The 21,774-nt window shown below is 44.3% G+C and overlaps 1 protein-coding gene and 1 long non-coding RNA gene across 15 annotated transcripts in view; one reads left to right on the forward strand and one right to left on the reverse strand.

Moving 5' to 3' along the window:
• The window catches only part of CFAP57 (cilia and flagella associated protein 57), a 76,016-nt gene that overhangs the window by 23,279 nt on the left and 30,963 nt on the right, over positions 1 to 21,774 (forward strand). For 5 of the 6 annotated variants that reach the window (XM_021940360.2, XM_021940356.2, XM_009206536.4 and 2 more), the window contains exons 10-16: positions 5,605 to 5,817; positions 7,837 to 8,010; positions 13,344 to 13,505; positions 17,431 to 17,586; positions 19,254 to 19,347; positions 19,978 to 20,168; positions 20,695 to 20,868. In XM_021940360.2, coding sequence (XP_021796052.1) covers positions 5,605 to 5,817; positions 7,837 to 8,010; positions 13,344 to 13,505; positions 17,431 to 17,586; positions 19,254 to 19,347; positions 19,978 to 20,168; positions 20,695 to 20,868 — 1,164 coding nt within the window. The remainder of the gene's footprint in view (positions 1 to 5,604; positions 5,818 to 7,836; positions 8,011 to 13,343; positions 13,506 to 17,430; positions 17,587 to 19,253; positions 19,348 to 19,977; positions 20,169 to 20,694; positions 20,869 to 21,774) is intronic. The other variant, XM_021940376.2, reaches the window with a different exon arrangement.
• The window catches only part of LOC110743664, a 90,267-nt gene that overhangs the window by 22,671 nt on the left and 45,822 nt on the right, over positions 1 to 21,774 (reverse strand). For 7 of the 9 annotated variants that reach the window (XR_002522996.2, XR_002523000.2, XR_004184588.1 and 4 more), the window contains one exon: positions 13,355 to 13,482. This is a non-coding gene — a long non-coding RNA (uncharacterized LOC110743664). Of the gene's footprint in view, positions 1 to 13,354; positions 13,483 to 20,176; positions 20,700 to 21,774 lie in introns of those variants that run through there. The other 2 variants (XR_004184589.1, XR_004184586.1) reach the window with 2 other exon arrangements.

Raw genomic sequence — 21,774 nt, forward strand, 5'->3', positions numbered from 1 at the left:
AGACCCTGTGTCTACAAAAAGTAAAAAATATTTGCCAGGTGTGATGGCACACACCTGTGGTCCCAGTTACTTGGGAGGCTGAGGCAGGAGGATCACTTGGCCCCAGGAAGTCAAGGCTGCAGTGAGCCATGATCACACCACTGCACTCCAGCCTGGCTGACAGAGTAAGACCCTATCTGAAAAAAAAAAAAAGAAAGAAAGAAAGAAAGAAGGAAGGAAGGAAGGAAGGAAGGAAGGAAGGAAGGAAGGAAGGAAGGGAGGAGAAAAAGAAAAAAAGAAAGTAAAATCACTAGGTCCTAGAGTAGTAGATTAGATGTGAGACATGATTAAGAGGGAGAGGCATGGAGAGGGTAAGAAGAAGTCAGCAGATGAATCTGGAGAGAAGAGGCCATTGGAAAAGAGAGGCATTCTAGGCAGAAGGACTTGTTGGAGATGATGAAATGGAGGTATGAAATGGAGGTGCTCGTTGGTTCATATGGCTGGAACACTGGACACATTTGAGCGATGATAAAGAGGTAGTAGGAAAGGTTGGCTGCATCGTAGAAGGTAGTGTATGCCATGCCAAGGAATTGGACTTGAGTCTTTCAGTGACAAGAAACAAGGGAAAGGATTTAAGCAAGAAAGTAATGGGATCAGAAAGGTAACTGTCTAAACAGTGTTGAGGAAGGATTAGACTGGAAGGAAATTGGAGTGATGGAGAGCAGCTAGGATGTGAAGGTGAAAGTTGGGTTAGGAACTAAACCATGACTTTAGTAGCAGAGGCAAAGAGAAGAAAGAGATGAAGTTCCATTTCGGCCATGTTATATTTCATGTGCCCAGAAGTGTGATGTATATGTGTGGAGGTCAGGAAAGAAGTCAGGGCTGAATATGAAGATTCGGGGAATTAGAAAGTAGAGGAAGTCAGAGGCATAGATTAGATCACCAAGGGCCTATGTGGAATCTGAGAAGAATATTGGACAGGATAGGGGAGACCAACGTTTAAGAGACTGGTGAAAGAAGAGGAGCCAATGAAAGACTGAAAATAAAGATACGAAGAGAACTCGGAATCAATAATTGTCTCAAAGAAGCCAAGGAACCAAACAATTTCTGAAAGGTTGAAGTGGTCAGTGGTACTAGATGTCAGAGGGAGGTCATGTAAAGTCCAAAACTGACTATTGACTTTAGCAAATAACAGGTCATTGGAAGGAAAAGTAAAAATTTGTGGAAAGTGAAAGTGCTATGTAAACACAAGCATTTTTGTTTGTTTTTGAGACAGAGTCTCACTCTGTCACCTAGGCTGGAATGCAGTGGCGCAATCTCGACTTACTGCAACCTCCACCTCCTGAGTTCAAGCGATTCTCCTGCCTTAGCCTCCTAAGTAACACAAGCTCTTTTTTTGAGACAGAGTTTCACTCTTGTTGCCCAGGCTGGAATGCAATGGCGCAATCTCAGTTCACCACAACCTCTGCCTCCCGGGTTCAAGCGATTCTCCTGCCTCAGCCTCCTGAGTAGCTGAGATTACAGGCATGCACCACCACGCCCGGCTAATTTTGTATTTTTGGTAGAGACAGGGTTTCTCCATGTTGAACTACCAACCTCAGGTGGTCTGCCCACCTCGGCATGAAGGACTTCCTTTACTATTTCCTGGAAGGCAGATCTTCTAGTAAAAAAAAAAAAAAAAAAAAAAAAAAAAAAAAGTTTTTATTTATCTGAGAATATCTTTATGTTCATGTTTATCTTCATGTTTATCTTTATGTTCATGTTTATCTCACTTCCGTGAGTGACACTTGAGGTGTATGTGCGCACGTGCGTACGTGTGTGTATGTGCACGTGTATAAGCCCCTGATCTTTTTGGCTTGCCCTTCGTGGCTTGGATCTTTCACTCTATGAGCAAACTGGGTCAGGAATCATTGGGGCACAGTTATTCTCAGTATGCTGAGCTTGGAGTGGAGCTTCTTCCAACAAGTGAGAATGGGCTGGGGGGAAGAGAGTCTGAGCCCTCTCGGCCACACCTGCTTGGAATAGAGCTTCTGCAACATGGGGCTGGGGTAAGAATAAGAAATCCCAGCAGTTTCCCTTTCTAGACTGAAATCATAGCCCAAGTACTGAAAGTAAGAAAAAAAACCTTACATCCAGCAAAACTGTATTTTTATATTTTAAACATGAAGATAAACTCCTACTGCTTCTGGCCTCCTTTGTTTCTGAGATAAGTTAGATATTATGTGATTAATCATTTTTCTCTTATGGCTTTCTATATACATATATATATATATATATATATATATATATTAGATGGAGTCTTACTCTGTCATCAGGCTGGAATGTGCAGTGGCACCACCTCGGCTCACTGCAACCTCCGCCTCCCAGGTTCAAACGATTTTCCTGCCTCAGCCTCCCGAGTAGCTGAGACTACAGTTGTGCACCACCATGCCCAGCTAATTTTTGCATTTTTAGTAGAGACGGGGTTTCACCATATTGGCCAGGATGGTCTCGATCTCTTGACCTCATGATCCACCTGCCTTGGCCTCCCAAAGTGCTGGAATTACAGGTGTGAGCCACTGCACCCGACCAGCTTTCAAGATTTTCTTATCTTTGGCTTTCAACATTTTGTTTTTGATGTGTCTGGATCTAGATTTCTTTGCATTTGTCCTACTTGGAGTTTATTGTACTTCTTGGATGTGTAGGTTAATGTTTTTCAACAAATTTGAGATTTTTCAGCATTATTTATTTGAATATTTGTTGTTTTTCTCTCTTCTCCTAGTGCTCTCATTACAGTACACATATGTGGGTGCATTTAGTGGCTGCCCACATTTCTCTGAAACTCTGCTAATGTTAATTTTTCTTAATTAGTATTTCTCTCTGTTCTTCCAATTGCACAATCTCTCTTGAGCTATTTCAATTTTGCCAGCTTAAATCTACTGTTGAGCCCTTCTAGTGAATTTTTTGTTTTGGTTATTGTACTTTTTAACTCCAGAATTTCCATTTGATTTTTAAAATAATTTCTGTCTTCTTATTATATTCTCTATTTGATGAGGCTTGTCATCCTACCTTCCTTTAATTATTTAAGCATAGTTTCCTTTAGTTAATTGAACTTATTTGTATTCGCTGCTTTGAAGTCTTTGGCTGCAAAATCTACCATCTGGGCCCCTTCAAAGGCAATTTCTATTGCCTGAATGCTTGCTTGCTTGCTTTTTCTTATTGGTCACACTCTTTTTGTTTGTTTATGTTTCAATTTTTTGTTGGCTGAAGATTTTAGACAATATATTGTAGCAGTTCTGGATATGTGTCCCCCCAGGAGGTTGTTGTTGGTTGGCTGATTATCTGTTTCATGACTTGGCTGAGCTAATTCTGTAAAGTCTGTTTCCCCTGTAGTGTGCAGTGTCTCATATCACTACTCAGATATTTTTCATCTTTTCTTTTAGCCTGGCTACCTAGGGTTGCCCATGAGTTGCCTGAGCTGCTAATTAGTTATGGATTGTGCATAAACCCCCTTAGCCAGTTAGGTGTTTACCTTTTACTACCAGATTTATGTGTGGCTTGGAAAATGCTATCACAGTTCAGAGAGTCAATGGCTTTTGCATCATGTTCAGCCAGAGACTGGTAGTTTGGATGTCCTCTCTCTTATTGTACATAAGAGGGTACAGCCTTGGGCATGCACAGAGTCTTCCAGGCTGTGAGGGATGAATATGATTTCTTTTTTTTTTTTTTTTTTTTGAGATGGAGTCTCGCTCTGTCACCCAGACTGGAGTGCAGTGGCGCTACAAAATACAAAAAATTAGCTGGGCGTGGTGGCGGGCGCCTGATTTCATTTTTAAGCCTGGCTTCCTAGGAGATGCCCCTGGGTTGGGAGAGCTTAATGTTCAGCGTTTGGTGGACTGTTGTGTTTGGTAGGCCCATTGTGCCAGTGAGACTCTGCCCTATGTTAATGGGTCTTTGTGTAGCTTAGGAGATGCTTTCAAGTTTTCCCCATATCCCACTCTGACTGCACCTGAATCAGTACAGCCTAGCACATACATAAGACCTTCCAGCCCCTAGAGTTGTCTGTTATCCCTAAAGGGCTCTTCTTCCCTGTCCCTTTCCCTTGTTCTATCAAAATTCCACTCCTCTGTATCATTTTGCTTACATCCTGGAGTTATCAGCCTCCTCTGAATCACTTTCCACCAAGATCTCCATTGTTTTAGACAATGCCCACAGTCATGGACTTTTCCATGTTCTATTCCAAATAAAGTCAGTCCCCTCAAGCAGAGCTGAGAGCTCCCTGTCTTAGCACCTGACTTTCCCATGGTCAGAACCTTTGCTCCACTGCACCAGAGCTGGGGCGGGGACCTGCTTTTCCAGGAGTAACATCTCACTTCCGTGAGTGACACTTGAGGTGTCTGTGCGTGCGTGCGTGTGTGTATGTGCACGTCTGTAAGCCCCTGGTCTTTTTGGCTTGCCCTTCATGGCTTGGCTCTTTCACTGTATGAGCAAACTGGGTCAGGAATCATTGGGGCACAGTTATTCTCAGTATGCTGAGCTTGGAGTGGAGCTTCTTCCAACAAGTGAGAATGGGCTGGGGGGAAGAGAGTCTGAGCCCTCTCGGCCACACCTGCTTGGAATAGAGCTTCTGCAACATGGGGCTGGGGTAAGAATAAGAAATCCCAGCAGTTTCCCTTTCTAGACTGAAACCATAGCCCAAGACCAGGAGCTATGGGGAGAGGGAGTCGCTTGTCTTGGCCACACCTGCCCAGTGTGCACAGCGGTGAAGTTTCTGGAGCTGAGGCTGTAACAGAGCGAGTCATGGCTCAAATGCTGCAGACCCTGTTCTTACTGGGATTGAGCAGATTTTCTTGAATAAATGTTTTCCCATTTGCTGTATTCCCTGAGGACAATTTCCAGACACATTTTATTTATTTTATTTTAGACAGGGTCTCACTCTGTCACTGACGCCGGAGTACAGTGGTACACTCATAGCTTTTACTGCAGCCTCAACCTCCCCAGTCCAAGCCATCTTCCTGCCTCAGGCACATGCCACCATGACCAGCTTACTATTTTTATGAAGACAGGGTTTCACTATGTTACCCAGGCTATTCTCAAACTGCTGGGCTGAAGTGATCCTCCCACCTCAGCCTCCCAAAGAGTTGGGCCTACAGATGTGATCCACTGCACCCAGCCTTCTAGAGACTTTAAATGATTATTTTTATCATATTTACCAGTTAACCTACATTGTCAGAGAGAAGGTCAAGTTGAGGTCCTTACCCTGCCATTCCAGAAGTCCACTCTCTCTGTCCTATTTTTGCAAGTTTCTGTGAATATATAATTATGTCAAAAATGTTTTGAAAAAACAGCAATAATTGGTTGGTTCTAGCCTTAAGAAACCTGTATGATTCAGTCTTTACGTTCATAACGTGAAAAAGAAATGGGAGTGTCTTTTTTTGCAAGTGTCATAGAAGTAATTTGCAAGTGTCATAGAAAACAGAATGTGTACGTTCACAAGAAGCTACGTTTTGTGCTGACAGAAGGGCCTACAGCAGGAAAGGATGTTCTGCTCAGTCTAGTGGAGCACCTGAGGAGTTTGCACCCTTTTCTGTGTTAGGATGTATGTGTGTATATGCTCTTCACTGGATATGTCTTCCTCTCCTGCAGATTCGCTCAATTGTGTGGAATGCAGATGATAGCAAACTGATTTCTGGTGGCACAGATGGTGCTGTGTATGAGTGGAATCTGTCCACAGGAAAGAGAGAGACAGAATGCGTGCTCAAGTCTTGCAGCTACAACTGTGTTACTGTCTCCCCCGATGCCAAAATTATCTTTGCTGTTGGATCAGACCACACCCTCAAGGAGATTGCGGATTCCTCGGTGAGTCTGCCCCTGCCCCGCCTCTGGGCTGCTGCACAGATCTGCAGGGACAGCCTCCCATGCTTACAGCAGAAAGTATGCACGGAATGAGGGCCTCTGTGTACAGGGCCCCTTCTTCCCAAGATAACATCAGGCTCCTCATTCCTTTTGGATTAGCTCCCTTACCGTCACTTCCTGAATTTCCTGCTCAGTTTCCTTCCTGACTGGGTGAAATTGTAAATTGCGGCCTCTTTTTCATTTCTGTTTTACTTGCCGTCTGTAACTTCTCTCCCACCTTCCAGGCATGGAGGTCATGTCATCTCTAAACTGCGCTCTTACCCTTGGTCTGCACTTAACTTTCCTGGGGTAAAAACCTATCTACAGTATGCACTGAGTAACACCAATGATGCACCACACAGACTATAAGATTGTAATGCCATAAGATTATAATGCCAAATTTTCACTGTACTTTTTCTGTTTAGATATACAGATATTTTCCATTGTGTCACAGTTGCCTACAGTATTCAGCATAGTCACGTGCTATTCAGGTTTGTAACCTAGGAGCAGTAGGCTGTACCACGTAGCCTAGGTGTATAGTAGGCTGTCACAGCTAGGTTTGGGTAAATACACTCCATGATGTGACAAAATAGCCTAACCATGTATCCCATATCAAGCAATGCATGACTGTGCAGTTAGCTGCTATCACCTAGGCTTGCCACTGTATTCTTTTGAAATCCCCAAACTCTGAAACTGTACAGTTACACTAGGCTCCAAATAGTGAAGGGAAAAGAGAGGAGCTCAGCAAGGATGTGTCCTACAAACAAGGCCTGTGCGCTCCTCCAGCTGGCTCCTCCCACTTTTCCTGTGACTGGTGCCTGGGAAAGTGTGTAGATACCACGGCAGCAAGCTAGCCCAAGGCAGGTCTCCCTGGGGCTGGAACACAGTTGACAGTATGGTGACTCTCCTGTGTACTCCCGAGTAGCCCGGTCCTAATTCAATGGCAGCTATCAGTGCTGTGCCAGAATAAAGCCCCTTTAGGGCAAGGCCATGTTTTGCTCCTCTTGGTAGCCCTGCTAGCTGGCACACTGTGTGGTGCACAGTGTTCAATAAATGTGTGTATAGGTGGGTCGGTAGATGAGTGCGTGAATGAGTGAGGGAATGGAGGGGCGCTCTGATAGTATGGTAGTCCCGCCTTATCCACAGTTTCAGTTACCTGTGGTCAACCAAAGTCCAAAAACAGGTGAGTACCATACTGTGAGTAAGGTATTTTGAGACAGAGAAACCACATTCACACAGCTTTTATACGGTATTCATATAACTGTTCTATTTTATTATTAGGTATTATTTATCTCTTACTGGGCCTAATTTATAAATTAAACCATATCATAGTTATGTATGTATAGGAAAAAAACATAGTATATATAGGGTTCAGTACTATCTGTGGTTTCAGGCATCCACTGGGGATCTTGGAACATATCCCTCGAGGATAAGGGGAGACTAATGTATAGTTTTGTTTATGTAATGAGCATTAATAAATGTTGCTGAATACATTTATGACCAATAGCCCATTCTCATTTTGAAATGCACCCAAGCATAGCAGTCAAAGCAGAGACTGGAGCCCACCTAGGTACATGAGTTGAAGCAAGTCCCTTGTCACACAGATGGTCCATCATCTGTAGACTAGGGATAACAGTAACTGCCTCAGAGGGTTTTGTGAGGATTGAATGAGTTGCAACATGGAGAAGGCACAGAACAGTGCTTGGCACATAGTAGGTGCTATGTGAATATCTCTCTTCACTAGTATTATTCGTAACTCATGAAACTGGTTATTTACCAGCAACACAACAAGGAATATCCAGCTTGCACCGTTTTTTTGTGTGTGTGCTAGGCACTATTCTGGATGCCAAAAGGGATAGAAAAAGCATGTTTTAAAGACAGGTCCCTAGGGATCTGTTAGAGGAGAGGGCGAGAGAGAATGGCACCGGGACATGGAGGCCACAGCTCGACCCCTCACACTGAGCAGAGCTGCCTGTGTCCCAGATCCTTCGAGAGATATCGGCGTTTGACGTCACCTACACCACCATTGTCATCTCGCATTCCGGACGCATGATGTTTGTGGGCACCTCAGTGGGAACCATTCGTGCCATGAAGTACCCTCTGCCTCTGCAGAAGGAATTCAATGAGTACCAGGCCCATGCCGGTCCTATCACCAAGGTGAGTAGGGCCCTCTCCCCAGGAACCCAGTCCCACACCTGCCTGCCACATGCCTTGTTCGTCCCTTCAACCTCCCAATGTCTTTTCTCTCTCCTTAGTCTCTCTTATTTATTCATCCATCATTCATTGAATCACTGTCTATTGACTATGAATATACTCTTTGTTTAAAACTACTTCCAGGAATTGAGCCTAGGAAATCATCAAAGATACACCTAAAAATGTATGTATGACGTTTTCACCATAATATTATGCATAATAAGGGGCCATTTGGTGGATGCCGTAGCTACTGTGAGTGTGGCCTGCGCTTGACCACAGCTGCCTCCTTCTCCAGAGAATGGCCCGGACTGAAAGGAGCCATAGCCCTGAAGATTAGCCCCTAAGGGTACAAAAGGCCACCCCAGGGGCAATACCATGAGTACACATTTGTAAATTGTCCTTCCATTCACCCTTCTCATAAAGTAGTGTCTGTGTTCAACAGTCAAAACGTGGAAGCAGCCAAGTGTCCACCGACAGACGAATGTATAAGCAAAAGATGGTATATCTGCACAATGGAACAGTATCCTGCCTAAAAAGGAAGGGAATTCTGCAAAGTGCCACCACATGGATGAACCTTGAGGATGTTATGCTAAATTAAATAAGGCCAGCCACAAAAAGATAAATACAGTGTGATTCCACTTTTAGGAGATACTTAGAGCAGTCAGAATCACAAAGACAGAGTGGTGGTTGGCAGGGGCTGCGGGACGGGGAATGGGGAGTGATTGTTTCATAGGTATAGAGTTTTGGTTTTACAAGACAAAAGGGTTATGGGGGTGGTTGGTGGCGATGGTTGCACAACATTACAAATGTATTTAATAACATGAACTGTACACTTGAAAATGGTTAAGATAGCAAATTTTACAGAATATGTATTTTACCACAATTTTAAAAATGAAATTAAAAAGAATTATCTTGCATGTGAAATGGTTGCCAAGAAATCATAGTCAATAGTAAATTCAAGGTTATTCATAGTGCAAAAAAAAAAGCAATGTCTATACCTACACTGACCCCCTGAAAAACAGGCACTGGGAAGGTGTGCGTCTCCTCTTCCTTACTCTCGCTTTCTGCAGATTGAATGACATAGACCTGAGGTTTTGAATTATGTCTCAAACTCCATAGTGGCTTACCTGCAACACTAGCTGTATTAAGAATAGGTTTCTCATTATAAAACAGAACATTCTGTACCAAGCCCGGGCCTTAGGTCTAAAGTAAATTACTACAGCATATTCCCCATCTTCCCTTCAGATCTGCTAAGTTTTGTGGATAAGGAATTTATTTTTCTGATTATAGAAGCAATGCCTGTTTATTTTTAAAATAAAAATCCTTGCCAGGCGCAGTGGCTCACGCCTGTAATCCTAGCACTTTGGAAGCCCAAGGCGGGCAGATGATGAGGTCAGGAGATCAAGACCATCCTGGCTGACACGGTGAAACCCCATCTCTACTAAAAATACAAAAAATTAGCCGGGCGTGGTGGCGGGCGCCTGTAGTCCCAGCTACTCAGGAGGCTGAGGCAGGATAATCACTTGAACCCAGGAGGCGGAGGTTGCAGTGAGCTGAGATGGCGCCACTGCACTCCAGCCTGGGCAACGGAGCGAGACTCTGTCTCAAAAAAACAAACAAACAAAAAAATCCTTATAATAGCATCATCATTTCTTTCATGCATTTACTTCTACATTTCCATGTGTGTGTGTTTTAAATAAAATTAAGATCATACTGTGAGGCCACTCTCGTGACCCGCTTGTTTTTAACTTCACACTACTGTAAGCGTTTGTCCATACAATTAAATATTTCTCAGAAGCATGACTTTAGTAGCTACACAAATATCCTATCCTATGATGGACTGTAACTTACTAACTCTTCTCCTGCAATTAGGCATTTAAATTATCTTATGATCTACAGTGAGTAGCGCAGTTTACAAATTTATATTTGCATCTCTGATTCTCTCCTAAGACTAAATTCCTGGAGAGAGAATTCCTGAATTCAAGAGTATTGCCATTCTCAAGATTCTTGACATACTGCTGATTGTGAGAAGACATTTTTCATAGTTAACTCTTTTGTTTTAACTGTTTATATTGAAATACTTATAGGTTTAGAGGAAATTTTAAAGATGGCACAGAGTTCCCATGTACCCCTCACTCAGTTTCCCCCAGTCATTACATCTCCTAGAACGGTAGCAAAATATCAAACCAGAAAATTGACAGTGGTCCACACTGTATATGTATTTCTGAATTATTTCTCACATGCAGTTTGTGTAACCACCACTACAATCACAATATAGAACCGTTCCATCCCCACAGAGATCTCCATCTACCCTTTAGAGTCATACCACTCCTCTCAACTACCATCCCTAATCCCTGGCAACCACTAATTTGTTCTTATTTCCATAACTTTTGTCATTTTGAGAATTGCATATGCTATTATACTGTATGTGGCCTTCTCAAAGTGGCTTTTTTATTGATACATAATATTTGTACATATTTATGAAGTACATGTGATATTTTGTTACAGGCATAGAGCGTGTAATGATCAGGTCAGGATATTTAGGGTTTCCATCCACCTCACGTATTTATGATTTCTGTGTGTTGAGGGCATTTCAAGTCCTCTCTTCTAGCAATTTAAAAATATACAATACATTGTTGTTAACTATAGTCACCTTACTCTGCTATCAAACATTAGAACTTATTTCTTCTTCAACCTGGCACGTGCGTCATGCCTGTAATCCCAACACTCTGGAAAGCCAACGCAGCCAGATCACCTGAAGTCAGGAATTTGAGACCAGTCTGGCCAACATGGTGAAACCCCCATCTCTACTAAAAATACAAAAAATTAGCCAGGCATGGTGGTGCACGCCTGTAATCCCAGCTACACAAGAGGCTGAGGAAGGAGAATTGCTTGAACCTGAGAAGCAGGGGTTACAGTGAGCCGGGAGATCGTGCCACTGCACTCTTAGGCTGGGCAACACAGCAAGACTCTGTCTCAAAAAAAGAAAGAAAAGAAAACTGATTTCTTCTATCTAATGTCTGTATCTGTTAACCAATCTCTGTCACCCCACCCACCCATACACTTTTCCCTAGTATCCATCATGCCACTCTCTACCTCCATGAGGTCAACTTTTTTTTTTTTTTTTTGAGACAGAGTCTCACTCTGTTGCCCAGGCTGGAGTGCGATGGCACGATCTCAGCTCACTGCAACCACTGCCTCCTGGGTTCAAGCGATTTTTCCACCTCAGCCTCCCAAGTAGCTGGGATTACAGGCACATGCCATCACGCCCAGCTAGAGTCAACATTTTTTAGCTCTCACATATGAATGAGAACATACAATATTTGTTTTTCTGTACCTGACATATTTCACTTAACTTCACGACCTCCAGTTCCATCCATGTTGCTGCAAAAACATGATTTCATTCATTTTTATGGCCAAATAGTATTTCAGTGGGTATATATACCACATTTTCTTTATTCATTCATCCACTGATGGACACTTAGGTTGATTCCATATCTTTACTATTGTAAATAGTGGTACAATAAATATGGGGGGTGGGGTGCAGGTATGCTTTCAATATACTGATTTCCTTTCCTTTAGGTAAATACCCAGTAATGAGATTGCAGGATTGGATGGTAGTTCTATTTTTAGTTTTTTTGAGAAGTCTACATACTGTTTTCCATAGTGGTTGTACTAATTTACCTTCCCACCAACAGTGTATAAGAGTTCTCTTCTCTCCACATTCTTGCCAGAATCTGTTATTTGTTGTATTTGTTGTCTTTTTAATAATACCTACTCTAACTGGGGTAAGATAGTATCTCATTGTGGTTTTGATTTGCATTTCCCTGATGATTAGTGATGTTGAGCATTTTTTCATATGCTTGCTGGCCATTTGTATGTCTTCTTTTGAGAAATGTCTGTTCATGTCCTTAGCCCACTTTTTTTTTCTTTTCTTTTCTTTTTTTTTTTTTTTCTGGACAGAGTCTCGCTCTTGTCGCCCAGGCTGGAATGCAATGGTGCGCTCTCAGCTCACTGCAACCTCCCACTCCTAGGTTCAAGAAATTCTCCTGCCTCAGCCTCCCGAGTAGCTGGGATTACAGGTGCCTGTCACCACGCCCAGCTAATTTTTATATTTTTAATAGGGATGAGGTTGCACCATGTTGGCCAGGCTGGTCTCAAACTCCTGACCTCAGGTGATCCACCCGCCTAGGCCTCCCACCGTGCCGCGATAACAGGTGTGAACCACCACGCCTGCCCCTTAGCTGACTTTTTAATGAGATTTTTAGATTTTTTTGTTTGTTTAATGTTGAGTTTTTTGAGTTCTTTGTGTATTCTGGATATTGGTCTTTTGTCAGAGTAATAGTTTGCAAATATTTTCTCCCATTTGACAGGTTGTCTCTTCACTCTGTCAATTATTTCCTTTGCTGTGCAGAAGCTTTTTAGCTTAATGTCCTGATTGTGGCTTTTTCCACTCAGCTTAATCCCCTTCAAATCCATCCAAGTTGTGTTGTGTATCAATCATAGTTTATTCCTTTTATTGCTGAGCAGTGTTCCACAAAAAGCAAATCACAGTTTGTGTAGCCATTCACCTATTGTAGGATATTTTTAATTTTTTCCAGTTTTCAGCTATTATAAATAAAGCTGCTGTGACCAGTCATATACAGGCTTTTGTGTGGAAATAAGTTTTCATTTCTCTGGGATAAATGCCCAGGAGTATAATTGCTGAATCATATGGTAGGTTTTTTTTTTAAACTGCCAAGCTATTTTCCAGAGTGGCTGTACCATTTTCCATTCCCACCAAGAATGTATGAGACCCAGTATCTCTGCATCATTGCCAGCACTTGGTGGTGTGACTGTTTTTTTATTTTAGCTGTTCTAATGGGTGTGGAGTGATATCTCATCATGGTCCTAATTTTGCATTTTCCTAAATGGCTAATAATGTGGAACATCTCTTCATGTGCTTACTTGCCATCTGTATATTTTCCCTGGTGAAATGTCTCCATATCTTTTGTCTGCTTTCTGATTGAATTGTTTGGCTTTTTTACTGTTGAGTTTTTGAGAGTTCCTTATCTATTCTAGATAATAGCTGATTCTTCAGATTCCAAATCCACAGGGAATGTAGACATAACCTTGCTTCTTCTATTCATTAACAGATGCCTGTGAGGGCTCCTGTCTCATTCTTACCTGGGATCTAGTTTACCCCACTGTGAGGCTGTGCCCAGGATTGCATGGGGGGAAGCCTTGCACAACAGCTGGCGCAGCCCTGGTCATCTGTGGCCTTGAAAGCTTCCTGGGCATGACCTTTTTCTCTTCAGATGTTGCTTACCTTTGATGATCAATTCCTGCTGACTGCTGCTGAGGATGGCTGCCTGTTCACCTGGAAGGTCTTTGATAAGGATGGCCGGGGAATCAAGCGAGAGAGGGAGGTGGGCTTTGCCGAAGAGGTGCTTGTGACTAAAACAGACATGGAAGAAAAGGTAAGAACTGGATCTAATGAAGAGGGACATGGAATTCCTTACCAGACTGCATTCAAATGCGGGTCCAGCACCAGGGCCCTCTACAGCCTAACTACACCCTGTGCCCAGTGCAGACCCCCACGGCTCCCTGCACATGCGCTGTCCACACAACCAAGCTCTCCTCCTCACTGCCACTGTCCACCCTACTCTGCCTGTCTTTCTGCCATGTGATCATCTTGACTTACACTGTGCTTTGCTTTTATTCTGTGATCTGGTTTTCCTCTTCCTACTCTTTGAAACCAAGAACAATGAAACATACAGTTCTCTTATGACCAACAGTTTCTAGCACATGCTGAGCACATGGAAGACAATCAATAAATATTTACAAAAGTAAAGTATATTCTCATTTAAATCTCACAACATCTCTCTGAAGAAGATACTGTCATTCTCCCCATGTTTCAAAAAACAAATTAGGAGAGCTTGAGGGACGTGTCCAAAATCAGTGTGCTAATAATTAATAGGACCAGAGTTCTAATCCAGATTTAATCTAGAGCCCCCTCCTTTAATCACCATACCAAAGGAACATCCCTTCCTTCCTGATGATGCAGTAAACATTTCATAAAGGTGCGTTTTGCAGAGATGTGAGTACATAGCTCTGTGCTATGCTCCCTAAGGGAGAAGCTGAATGGATGATAAACACACAAGGCTCACGGAGGATCACAGAGCTACACAGTCATTGCTGTTTGTCCAGAATCTTAACTGTGTTTATTGAATACCTACCATTTGCTAGGCACTGGGGATGCATGTGTGAAAAAGACAGGTATGGGCCCTGTGACATAACCAGGAAGTTCAGTCAGGTAAGAGATAGAAACAAGTAAAGCCATCAGAGCGGCAATGCAACACTGCCACAAAGCAGAGTGACAAGCCTCTGGCATGTGCTGGAGATCCCTTCTAGAGCTCCCTAGAATTTTCCGCAGGAAAAGCAGCGAGGGAGAAGAGGATGAGGGAGGGCCCCGTGAGAGTGGGGGCCTGACCTGCTGCAGAAGGAACCCCTCCTTTTCTCTGTTATCTTTTCTGTTCTTCCCAGAGGGTAGGGGAAGAGGCCAAATAGGAGACAGCAGGCTAAACCAAAGGCCTGAAGGTGCCCAAGCTGACTTCTGACCACAGTCCCCAGATGGACCTGACAGTACCACTGCCAGGCTGGAAATGACTCGCGCATGTACCGCTCCTTCTTGAAACTCCCTTCTGTCTTACCATCCGTGTGACCACACTCTGTTCCCTGTAAACCTTTCTGACTCCTCCTCCCCACTCCTGTCCTGGCTCTTCCTCCACCTGTCCCTTTAAAAGCATGTTCCCAGAATTCCCAGCTCTCTTTATATTCTATTATAGTCTATGTAACTCTCAGACCATGATTTACCTTCTCTGCCTAGGATTTACAGAGGGGTCTGCTGTGTACCTGACACTATACTAAGGTCTGGGATTATAGAGATAAAAGACACAGAGCATCCTTTAGCTGATAGCCTGGGAAGAGGGCAGAGTATCATAAAGAAGGGAATGAAACGTGCAGCGGAAGGAAGTATCATGAAGGAACGACGCTGTGGGATCACAGGGGAAGGAACTTGGCTCAGGCCAGGTGGTGCCAGAGGACATGAGCCTTGCTCAGAGCCTTCCAGAACAAATAGACAAGGGCCACTGAGCAATAAGCAGTGAGTGTGTGCAGAGGGATGAGGGAGCGGTGATCTGCAAAGCTGCTCCTAGTTAGGGTGTGCCAGAGAGAAGGGCTGAAGATGAAGCTGGAGAGAAACAGGTCAGGGGGGCCTTTTAGACCATGCATTAGGCTGCACATTGTTCATAAGGACCGTTCATAAATTTAAGCTAGGGAACGACTTAATATGATTCACATCTCAGAGAGATTACTCTGCAGCAACGTGGAGAAGAGATGAAGGAAGGACACTGAACAAGGACCTCAAACACAACATGTCAAAGGCCGGGTCATTCCCATGGATAAATATATCCCACTAGCCAGGGCAGACCCCTGGGGTCATTGATAAGTATTCATTCAGTGCTGACCATGTTGCTAGTTTTATGCTAGGTTCTGGGGATAAAGCGGTGAAGCAAGACAGGCCAAGCCCCACCCTCAGGTACCAGCCCTTCTACCTAGGAGACAGCCTTCATCCATGATCCTTACCTCTCCACCCCACACCCAATCAGGCACTACCCTCTCTAAACTCACTCTCTCCAACCTCTCCATTCCTCTCCGGCCCCCTCCCCTACCTCAGTCCAAACCCTGTCCATCTCTCACCTAGTCTATGCAGTTGCGCCCCACCCACCCCAGCAACTCATCATCCTGCTTTTGGTCCTTCCTTAATCTAGTCCATGCTGCATACCGCCATGGGAGAGATCTTTATACCACCAAAGTCAGACTGATCAGGTTTGATGAGGACCTTTGGAAGCCCTCTAGGATAAAATCCAAACTTCCTAGCATGGCCTACCAGACCCCTGATGGTCTGACGCAGTCTTGGCTGCCCTTTCCTGTGCATCCCACCTGTGCCATGTCACATGCAGTGAGTGCCCTGGCCAGGCATTCCTGCTCCCTCTTCTCTGACTTTGCATGTGCAATTTGTGCTTATCCTTCATCTCAGTACTTCCTGTGCACCAGATCCTCACTAGTCTGCTGGCCAGAAATGCAGAAATGTGTGTAATTCAGTTCCTTGATATCAAGTCTTTCACAGGTGGTAGAGGAGACAGACCAGAAATGGTGAGATAGGGATGCACGGGGTCTCCCCGTAGGTAAGCAAGAAGAAAACACTGCATTCTGACCCACTCTTGTCATCAACATTAACTTTTTAAGGAAATGAAGGGTGTGTGTATTATAGTATTTTTAGAAAACTTTGGCATCAGTGAGTGTGATGGGAGAAGACACTAGGCCGGGTGCAGTGGCTCAGGCCTGTAATCCCAGCACTTTGGGAGGCTGAGGCAGGAGGATTGCTTGAGCCCAGGAGTTTGAGACCAGCCCAGGCAACATAGTGAGACCCCCATCTCTACACAAAATATAAAAATTAACCAGGTGTGGTGGGGCATCCTGCTACTTGGCAGGCTGAGGTGGGAGGATCACTTGAGCCCAGGAGGTCAAGGCTACAGTGAGCCGTGATCACACTGCTGCACTCCAGCCTGGGTGACAGAGTGAAACCAAGTCTTAAAAGAAAAAAAAAAGAAAGAAAAAAGGAAGTATAAGAAGATACTAGGCATAAAAACCAGCAAGACAGAAGAGTTAGGATTTAAAGTAATAAAAGTGAGTCTAAGAAGACATCAAGAGGGACCCAGCTTTGGGCACTTACCACTATTTGTCATAATGTGTTTATCTGACTGCCTCAGTAGACTCTAAGTTCTATGGGGACAGGAGTCATGCTTTAGTAAATATCTTCTGAGATCCTACTCTGTGTTAGACACTGTTCCAGTACTTGGGATATATCAGCAAACAAACCCTACAAAGATTCTGGTCTATGTGGAGCAAGTTCTAATAGGGAAAGAAGAATAAAAATAATAAAATAATAAGTAAATTATAGAAAGTGCAAGATCTAAGGAAATAAGAAGAAGTAGAGCAGAGTAAGAAAGGTGATGGGTCCCGGGAATGGGAAGGGGTTGCAGAATTAAACAGTGTGGTCCAAGTCAGCCTCATCAAGCAGGAGACGTTTCATCAACTTGAAAGAGTTGAGAGCATTACTAGCACAATGTAGTAAGGACTTTTTGAGGATAGAGGAGGAAGCTCATGTGTCTCCTCGTTTTTAGCCGGTGTGTCTTCTGGGGAAAAGATGACAGGTTCCAGTTGAGACACATTGAGTTTGAAGCTAGGCAGAGCTGCAGGTCTCAGGTCAAGGCCGCAGGTTTAAATATTCTGATTCACCCTCACTGTCAGTGTTCTTGATTTTCTGTCCTTCTCCCAAAGGCTCAGGTTATGTTGGAGCTAAAGACTCGTGTGGAGGAATTAAAAATGGAGAATGAGTATCAACTCCGACTAAAGGACATGAACTATTCTGAGAAGATTAAGGAGCTAACAGACAAGTTCATCCAGGAAATGGAGTCCTTGAAAACAAAAAACCAGGTCTGTTTAAGAGACTGACCAACAAGCGCAAATAACAAGAAATTTCCACTTTCAAGACAGGACTGTCATATACTGCCCAAGCTATGCTCAAACAGTAAGATATGTGAAAATGTCCAATTTTAAAGCATAGTTGTTGATATCAGAAATGCCGGGCACAGTGGCTGACGCCTACAATCCCAGCACTTTGGGAGGCCAAGGTGGGCGGATCACTTGAGGTCGGGAGTTCGAGACCAGCCTGGCCAACGTGGTCCAGCCTGGGCAACAGAGACTCTATCTAAAAACATAAATAAATAAATATGCTTACAATCAATTGCTAAGTGAAAAAAAAAGCAGAATATAAACCACTTTATGGTGAATGGTATTAATCGGTATTAGTGGTATTAACAGATTAATTAATCTATAGTAGTAAAATACATATAGAAAATAGATAACAGTATAATTATCTCTGGAAGTTGAGATTACAGATAATTTAAATTTTGTTTTTTATCCTTTATGTAATTTCTAAATTCTCTACAATGAGAATTATGATTAGGAGAAACTTATTTAAAAACAAAATGAAAAGAAAAGAAAAAGCAAGAAGATAAGAAAATCAAAGCATAGATGGAGAATAACTAGCAGAATTCCTGGGTTGTCAGGAAGTTAAATAAAATTAGTCTACATGGCCTTTACATAGTTAGATTTGGTCCGGGACTCTCCCAGATTCTTTTCTTTGTTCTACACAAATCTGGACACCTATCTAAAATCCCCGCTGGGCAAGGTGGCTCACCCCTATAATCCTGACACTTTGGAAGGCCTAGGCAGGAGGATTGCTTGCATCTGAGAGCTTGAGACCAGCATGGTTAACATAGTGAGACCCTGTCTCCAACATAAAATTAAAAATGAGTCTGCCATGCTGGCATGTGCCCGTAGTTCTAGCTACTTGGGAGGCTGCGATGGGAGGATTGCTTGAGCCTGAGAGGTGGAGGCTGCAGTGAGTCATGATCTCACCACTGCACTCCAGCCTGGATGACAGAGTGAAGCCCTGTCCCTCACCCCCTAAAAAAATTCCCAATTATGTGCTTGAGGGATATTTGTTTCTTTAATGTCTATGGGTCATAAAGTTTTGCTAAAAAAAAGAAAGAAAAACCTTGGCTATTAATTGTATTAATTAATTCATTTTATAATTTTATTCTTTTAGCCAACAGTTATTTGGTGCTGTATATAAGCCAGGCGCAAAGTTAGGTCCTGAAAATGGCACACCACCTCCAACTCGCCCCCCAAGCCTGAAAGCTTTCCTGCTCAGTTAAAGAAAACACTTGCTCAGAAGCTTTACCCATGAACACACCCAAGGATTTCATTGACAGCAATGTGCCGGCAACAGAGGATTCAAATGAATCCCTACTTTTTCATCCAGAAGTCCTTTTGACACGTGTCCAAAACTGAACTCATCATTGACAAACCCATTTAGTAGCAAGAATAGAAATAGGAACAGTATAGAGCTTTTCCAGCAGAATATAACATAAATAAAAGGTGACAATGTGGTTGTTGCTTCATAGAACAGTGCTTGGTGCAAAATAAGGGCTTGAGAAATGTTTGTGAGTGAAGAAGGGTGTAACTTGTAAAGTCAGTTCTTGCCCTCATAGTGCTTTCAGCAGATGTGTGTAAATGAGGACATGTGACTGTTTTAGGTCTTAAGAACAGAAAAAGAAAAGCAGGATGTTTATCACCGTGAGCACATAGAAGACCTCCTAGACAAGCAAAGCCGGGAACTGCAAGACCTGGGTGAGCCCACAAGTAGAGGCCTCGTTGGTTAGGGTTGGAAGAGCTACGTTATGGGGAAACACTTGAGAGTCCCCCAGACACGGTAGAAGTCTCAGGGAATATAGCTCTGTCTAAAAACAGGCTACGTGTATCCCCTGGAACTCACGGTGGTTTTTACTCATTCACTCAGCACATTAAACACCTATTGCATGAAAGTAGGAGACATGGAAAAGTTCAAGTTTGGAACCTGACAGTCTTGCCTTGGGTCCCAGGCTCACCACGTACTTGCCAGGTGCTCTAGGGAGTCACCTCACCTTACCGAGCCTCACTTTACTCTTCTATAAAGTGGGGGTCCTAACACCTAGTTTTCACACTCAGGATATTCTTCTTGGCCCTGAGTCCCCAGATACCACTCTGTGCTTTCCTGGAAACTTTTCTTCCCAGAGCAGGCAGGCAGGGAGTTTGGCTACCGGATGAGATGACGGGATGAGGGGGTGGCGGTGAGGAAGCCAGGCAGGCATTTGAATCTTGGCTCTGAAGGCAGCTGCTCCAGCTGGTGCTGGAAGGAATGGGAAAGTGCCCAAGGCTCCTGGGTGTCCCTGAGGCGGGTGCTGCTCTGCCACCTTAAATACCTTCCTTGCTTCTCTCCAGAATGTTGCAACAACCAAAAGTTGCTTCTAGAATATGAGAAGTACCAGGAGCTGCAGCTCAAGTCCCAGAGGATGCAGGAAGAGTATGAAAAACAGCTCCGGGATAATGATGAGACCAAGAGCCAGGCCCTGGAGGAGCTGACTGAGTTTTACGAGGCCAAACTGCAGGAGAAAACCACCCTTCTGGAAGAGGTACTCACAGGAAGCCATGCTGTGCCTCCCTTTCCCAGAGAAAAGCCGCCATTCACTCAGATCTCCATGGCATAGCCACTGTATGCCAGATGTGTTGCACACGGGGACAGACATGGTTTCTACCGCCAAGGAACTTGTATCTAACGGGAGAGAGAGCCAAATAACATCGCAAATAAATAGAACGTTACGATTGTCACAAGTTCTGTGAGAGAAAAATATGGGAAGCCTGGGTTTCCAGTGAACAAGACCAAAGGAGAACAGGGATGGGGTGTTGGAAAGGTTGGGGTTGAAGTGGTGGAGCATGAGGCCTGATTTGGTAGGAAAAGAGGGGAGGCAGGAAGAGAGGACAGACGGGAAGAAGGTGGACAGGTCAAGGGCCCTGTGGCCATGGTCTCCGTTTCTGGAATGGCACTCACCTCCCACTCCTTGGGACAGGTCCCCATGCTCATCTCACCTCAAGCCCTGTGGGCACAAAGGTGCGGGAGTCCCTTCTCCCCTGACCACATGCCCACTCTCTCCGAGCCAGGCACAGGAAGACGTCAGGCAGCAGCTGCGGGAATTTGAAGAGACCAAGAAGCAGATTGAAGAAGATGAAGACCGAGAAATCCAAGATATCAAAACCAAGTATGAGAAAAAGCTTCGGGATGAAAAGGAATCAAACTTGCGGCTCAAGGGAGAAACAGGCATCATGAGGAAGAAGGTAGCAGGCTGTTCTCCCAGAGACCTGGGGTGGGCGAGGGTGTTGCAGAGAAAGCTGGGGTGGGTGGACTGACCAGCCTGGGGGGCCTGGCCAGGGTCCTGCCTGTCCCCATCTTCAGCAAGCAGGCCGGGAGAAGAGCACGAGCCAGCGCACACTCACGCAGACGGACCCTCCCCACCACGCCCTCAGAAAGGCAGCCACACGGGCTTCCCTGCTCTCCTTTTCACAGATTATTGGGGTTCCCTGTGTGCAGATAGAGGCTTTCTAGTTTTCACTTATTGGCAAGTAGGATTCAGTCAGTGTTTTCCGAGCTAGCCCTCCGATGGAAATGGAAATGGAAATAAGGTCTTCTGGGGATGAGGTAGATGAAGTCTTGGCCTGGGGGCATCCTCAGGCTCTTGGTCCAGGGAGTCGTGGGCGGCTCCCGTTCAGCACTACGGGTGGAAGAGGGAACGGGGGTGTAGGATGCTTAGTTTATGAAGTGAGGAAGATGTTTTTAGTTCACTCACCATCGAGGGTGAGGGAGGATTCAACTCAGTTTCCCCAAAACATTTAGCCCTGGAGAAGCTAAGTTCAAAGCAAGCTCGAGTTTCTTCCTATTAGAAAGCACACTAGTAAATCCAGGGGACAATCAGTCTTCCCTTCTTGGTCATGGCTAAGATGGCTCATCAGTTAGAGCCCACTTTCTGTGACCTTGATGCAGGGTGGATCCCAGCCTTTCAAGATGAGTGTGGTCACAGAAGTCTCTGGTCCACTTGGCGCACCGGTCTCCAGAACCTCTTGTGAAGACAGTCAGTCCTCTCACAGGGGAATGGGCCTGGATGTTATGGGACAAATACTACATCATCCATTTGGCCTGGGAAATTCCTGAACTGTCCCAAATTCTCCAAATATTCATTCCTAAAA

The sequence above is a fragment of the Papio anubis genome, chromosome 1, assembly GCF_008728515.1.
Source record: "Papio anubis isolate 15944 chromosome 1, Panubis1.0, whole genome shotgun sequence".
NCBI classification, from domain to species: domain Eukaryota; kingdom Metazoa; phylum Chordata; class Mammalia; order Primates; family Cercopithecidae; genus Papio; species Papio anubis.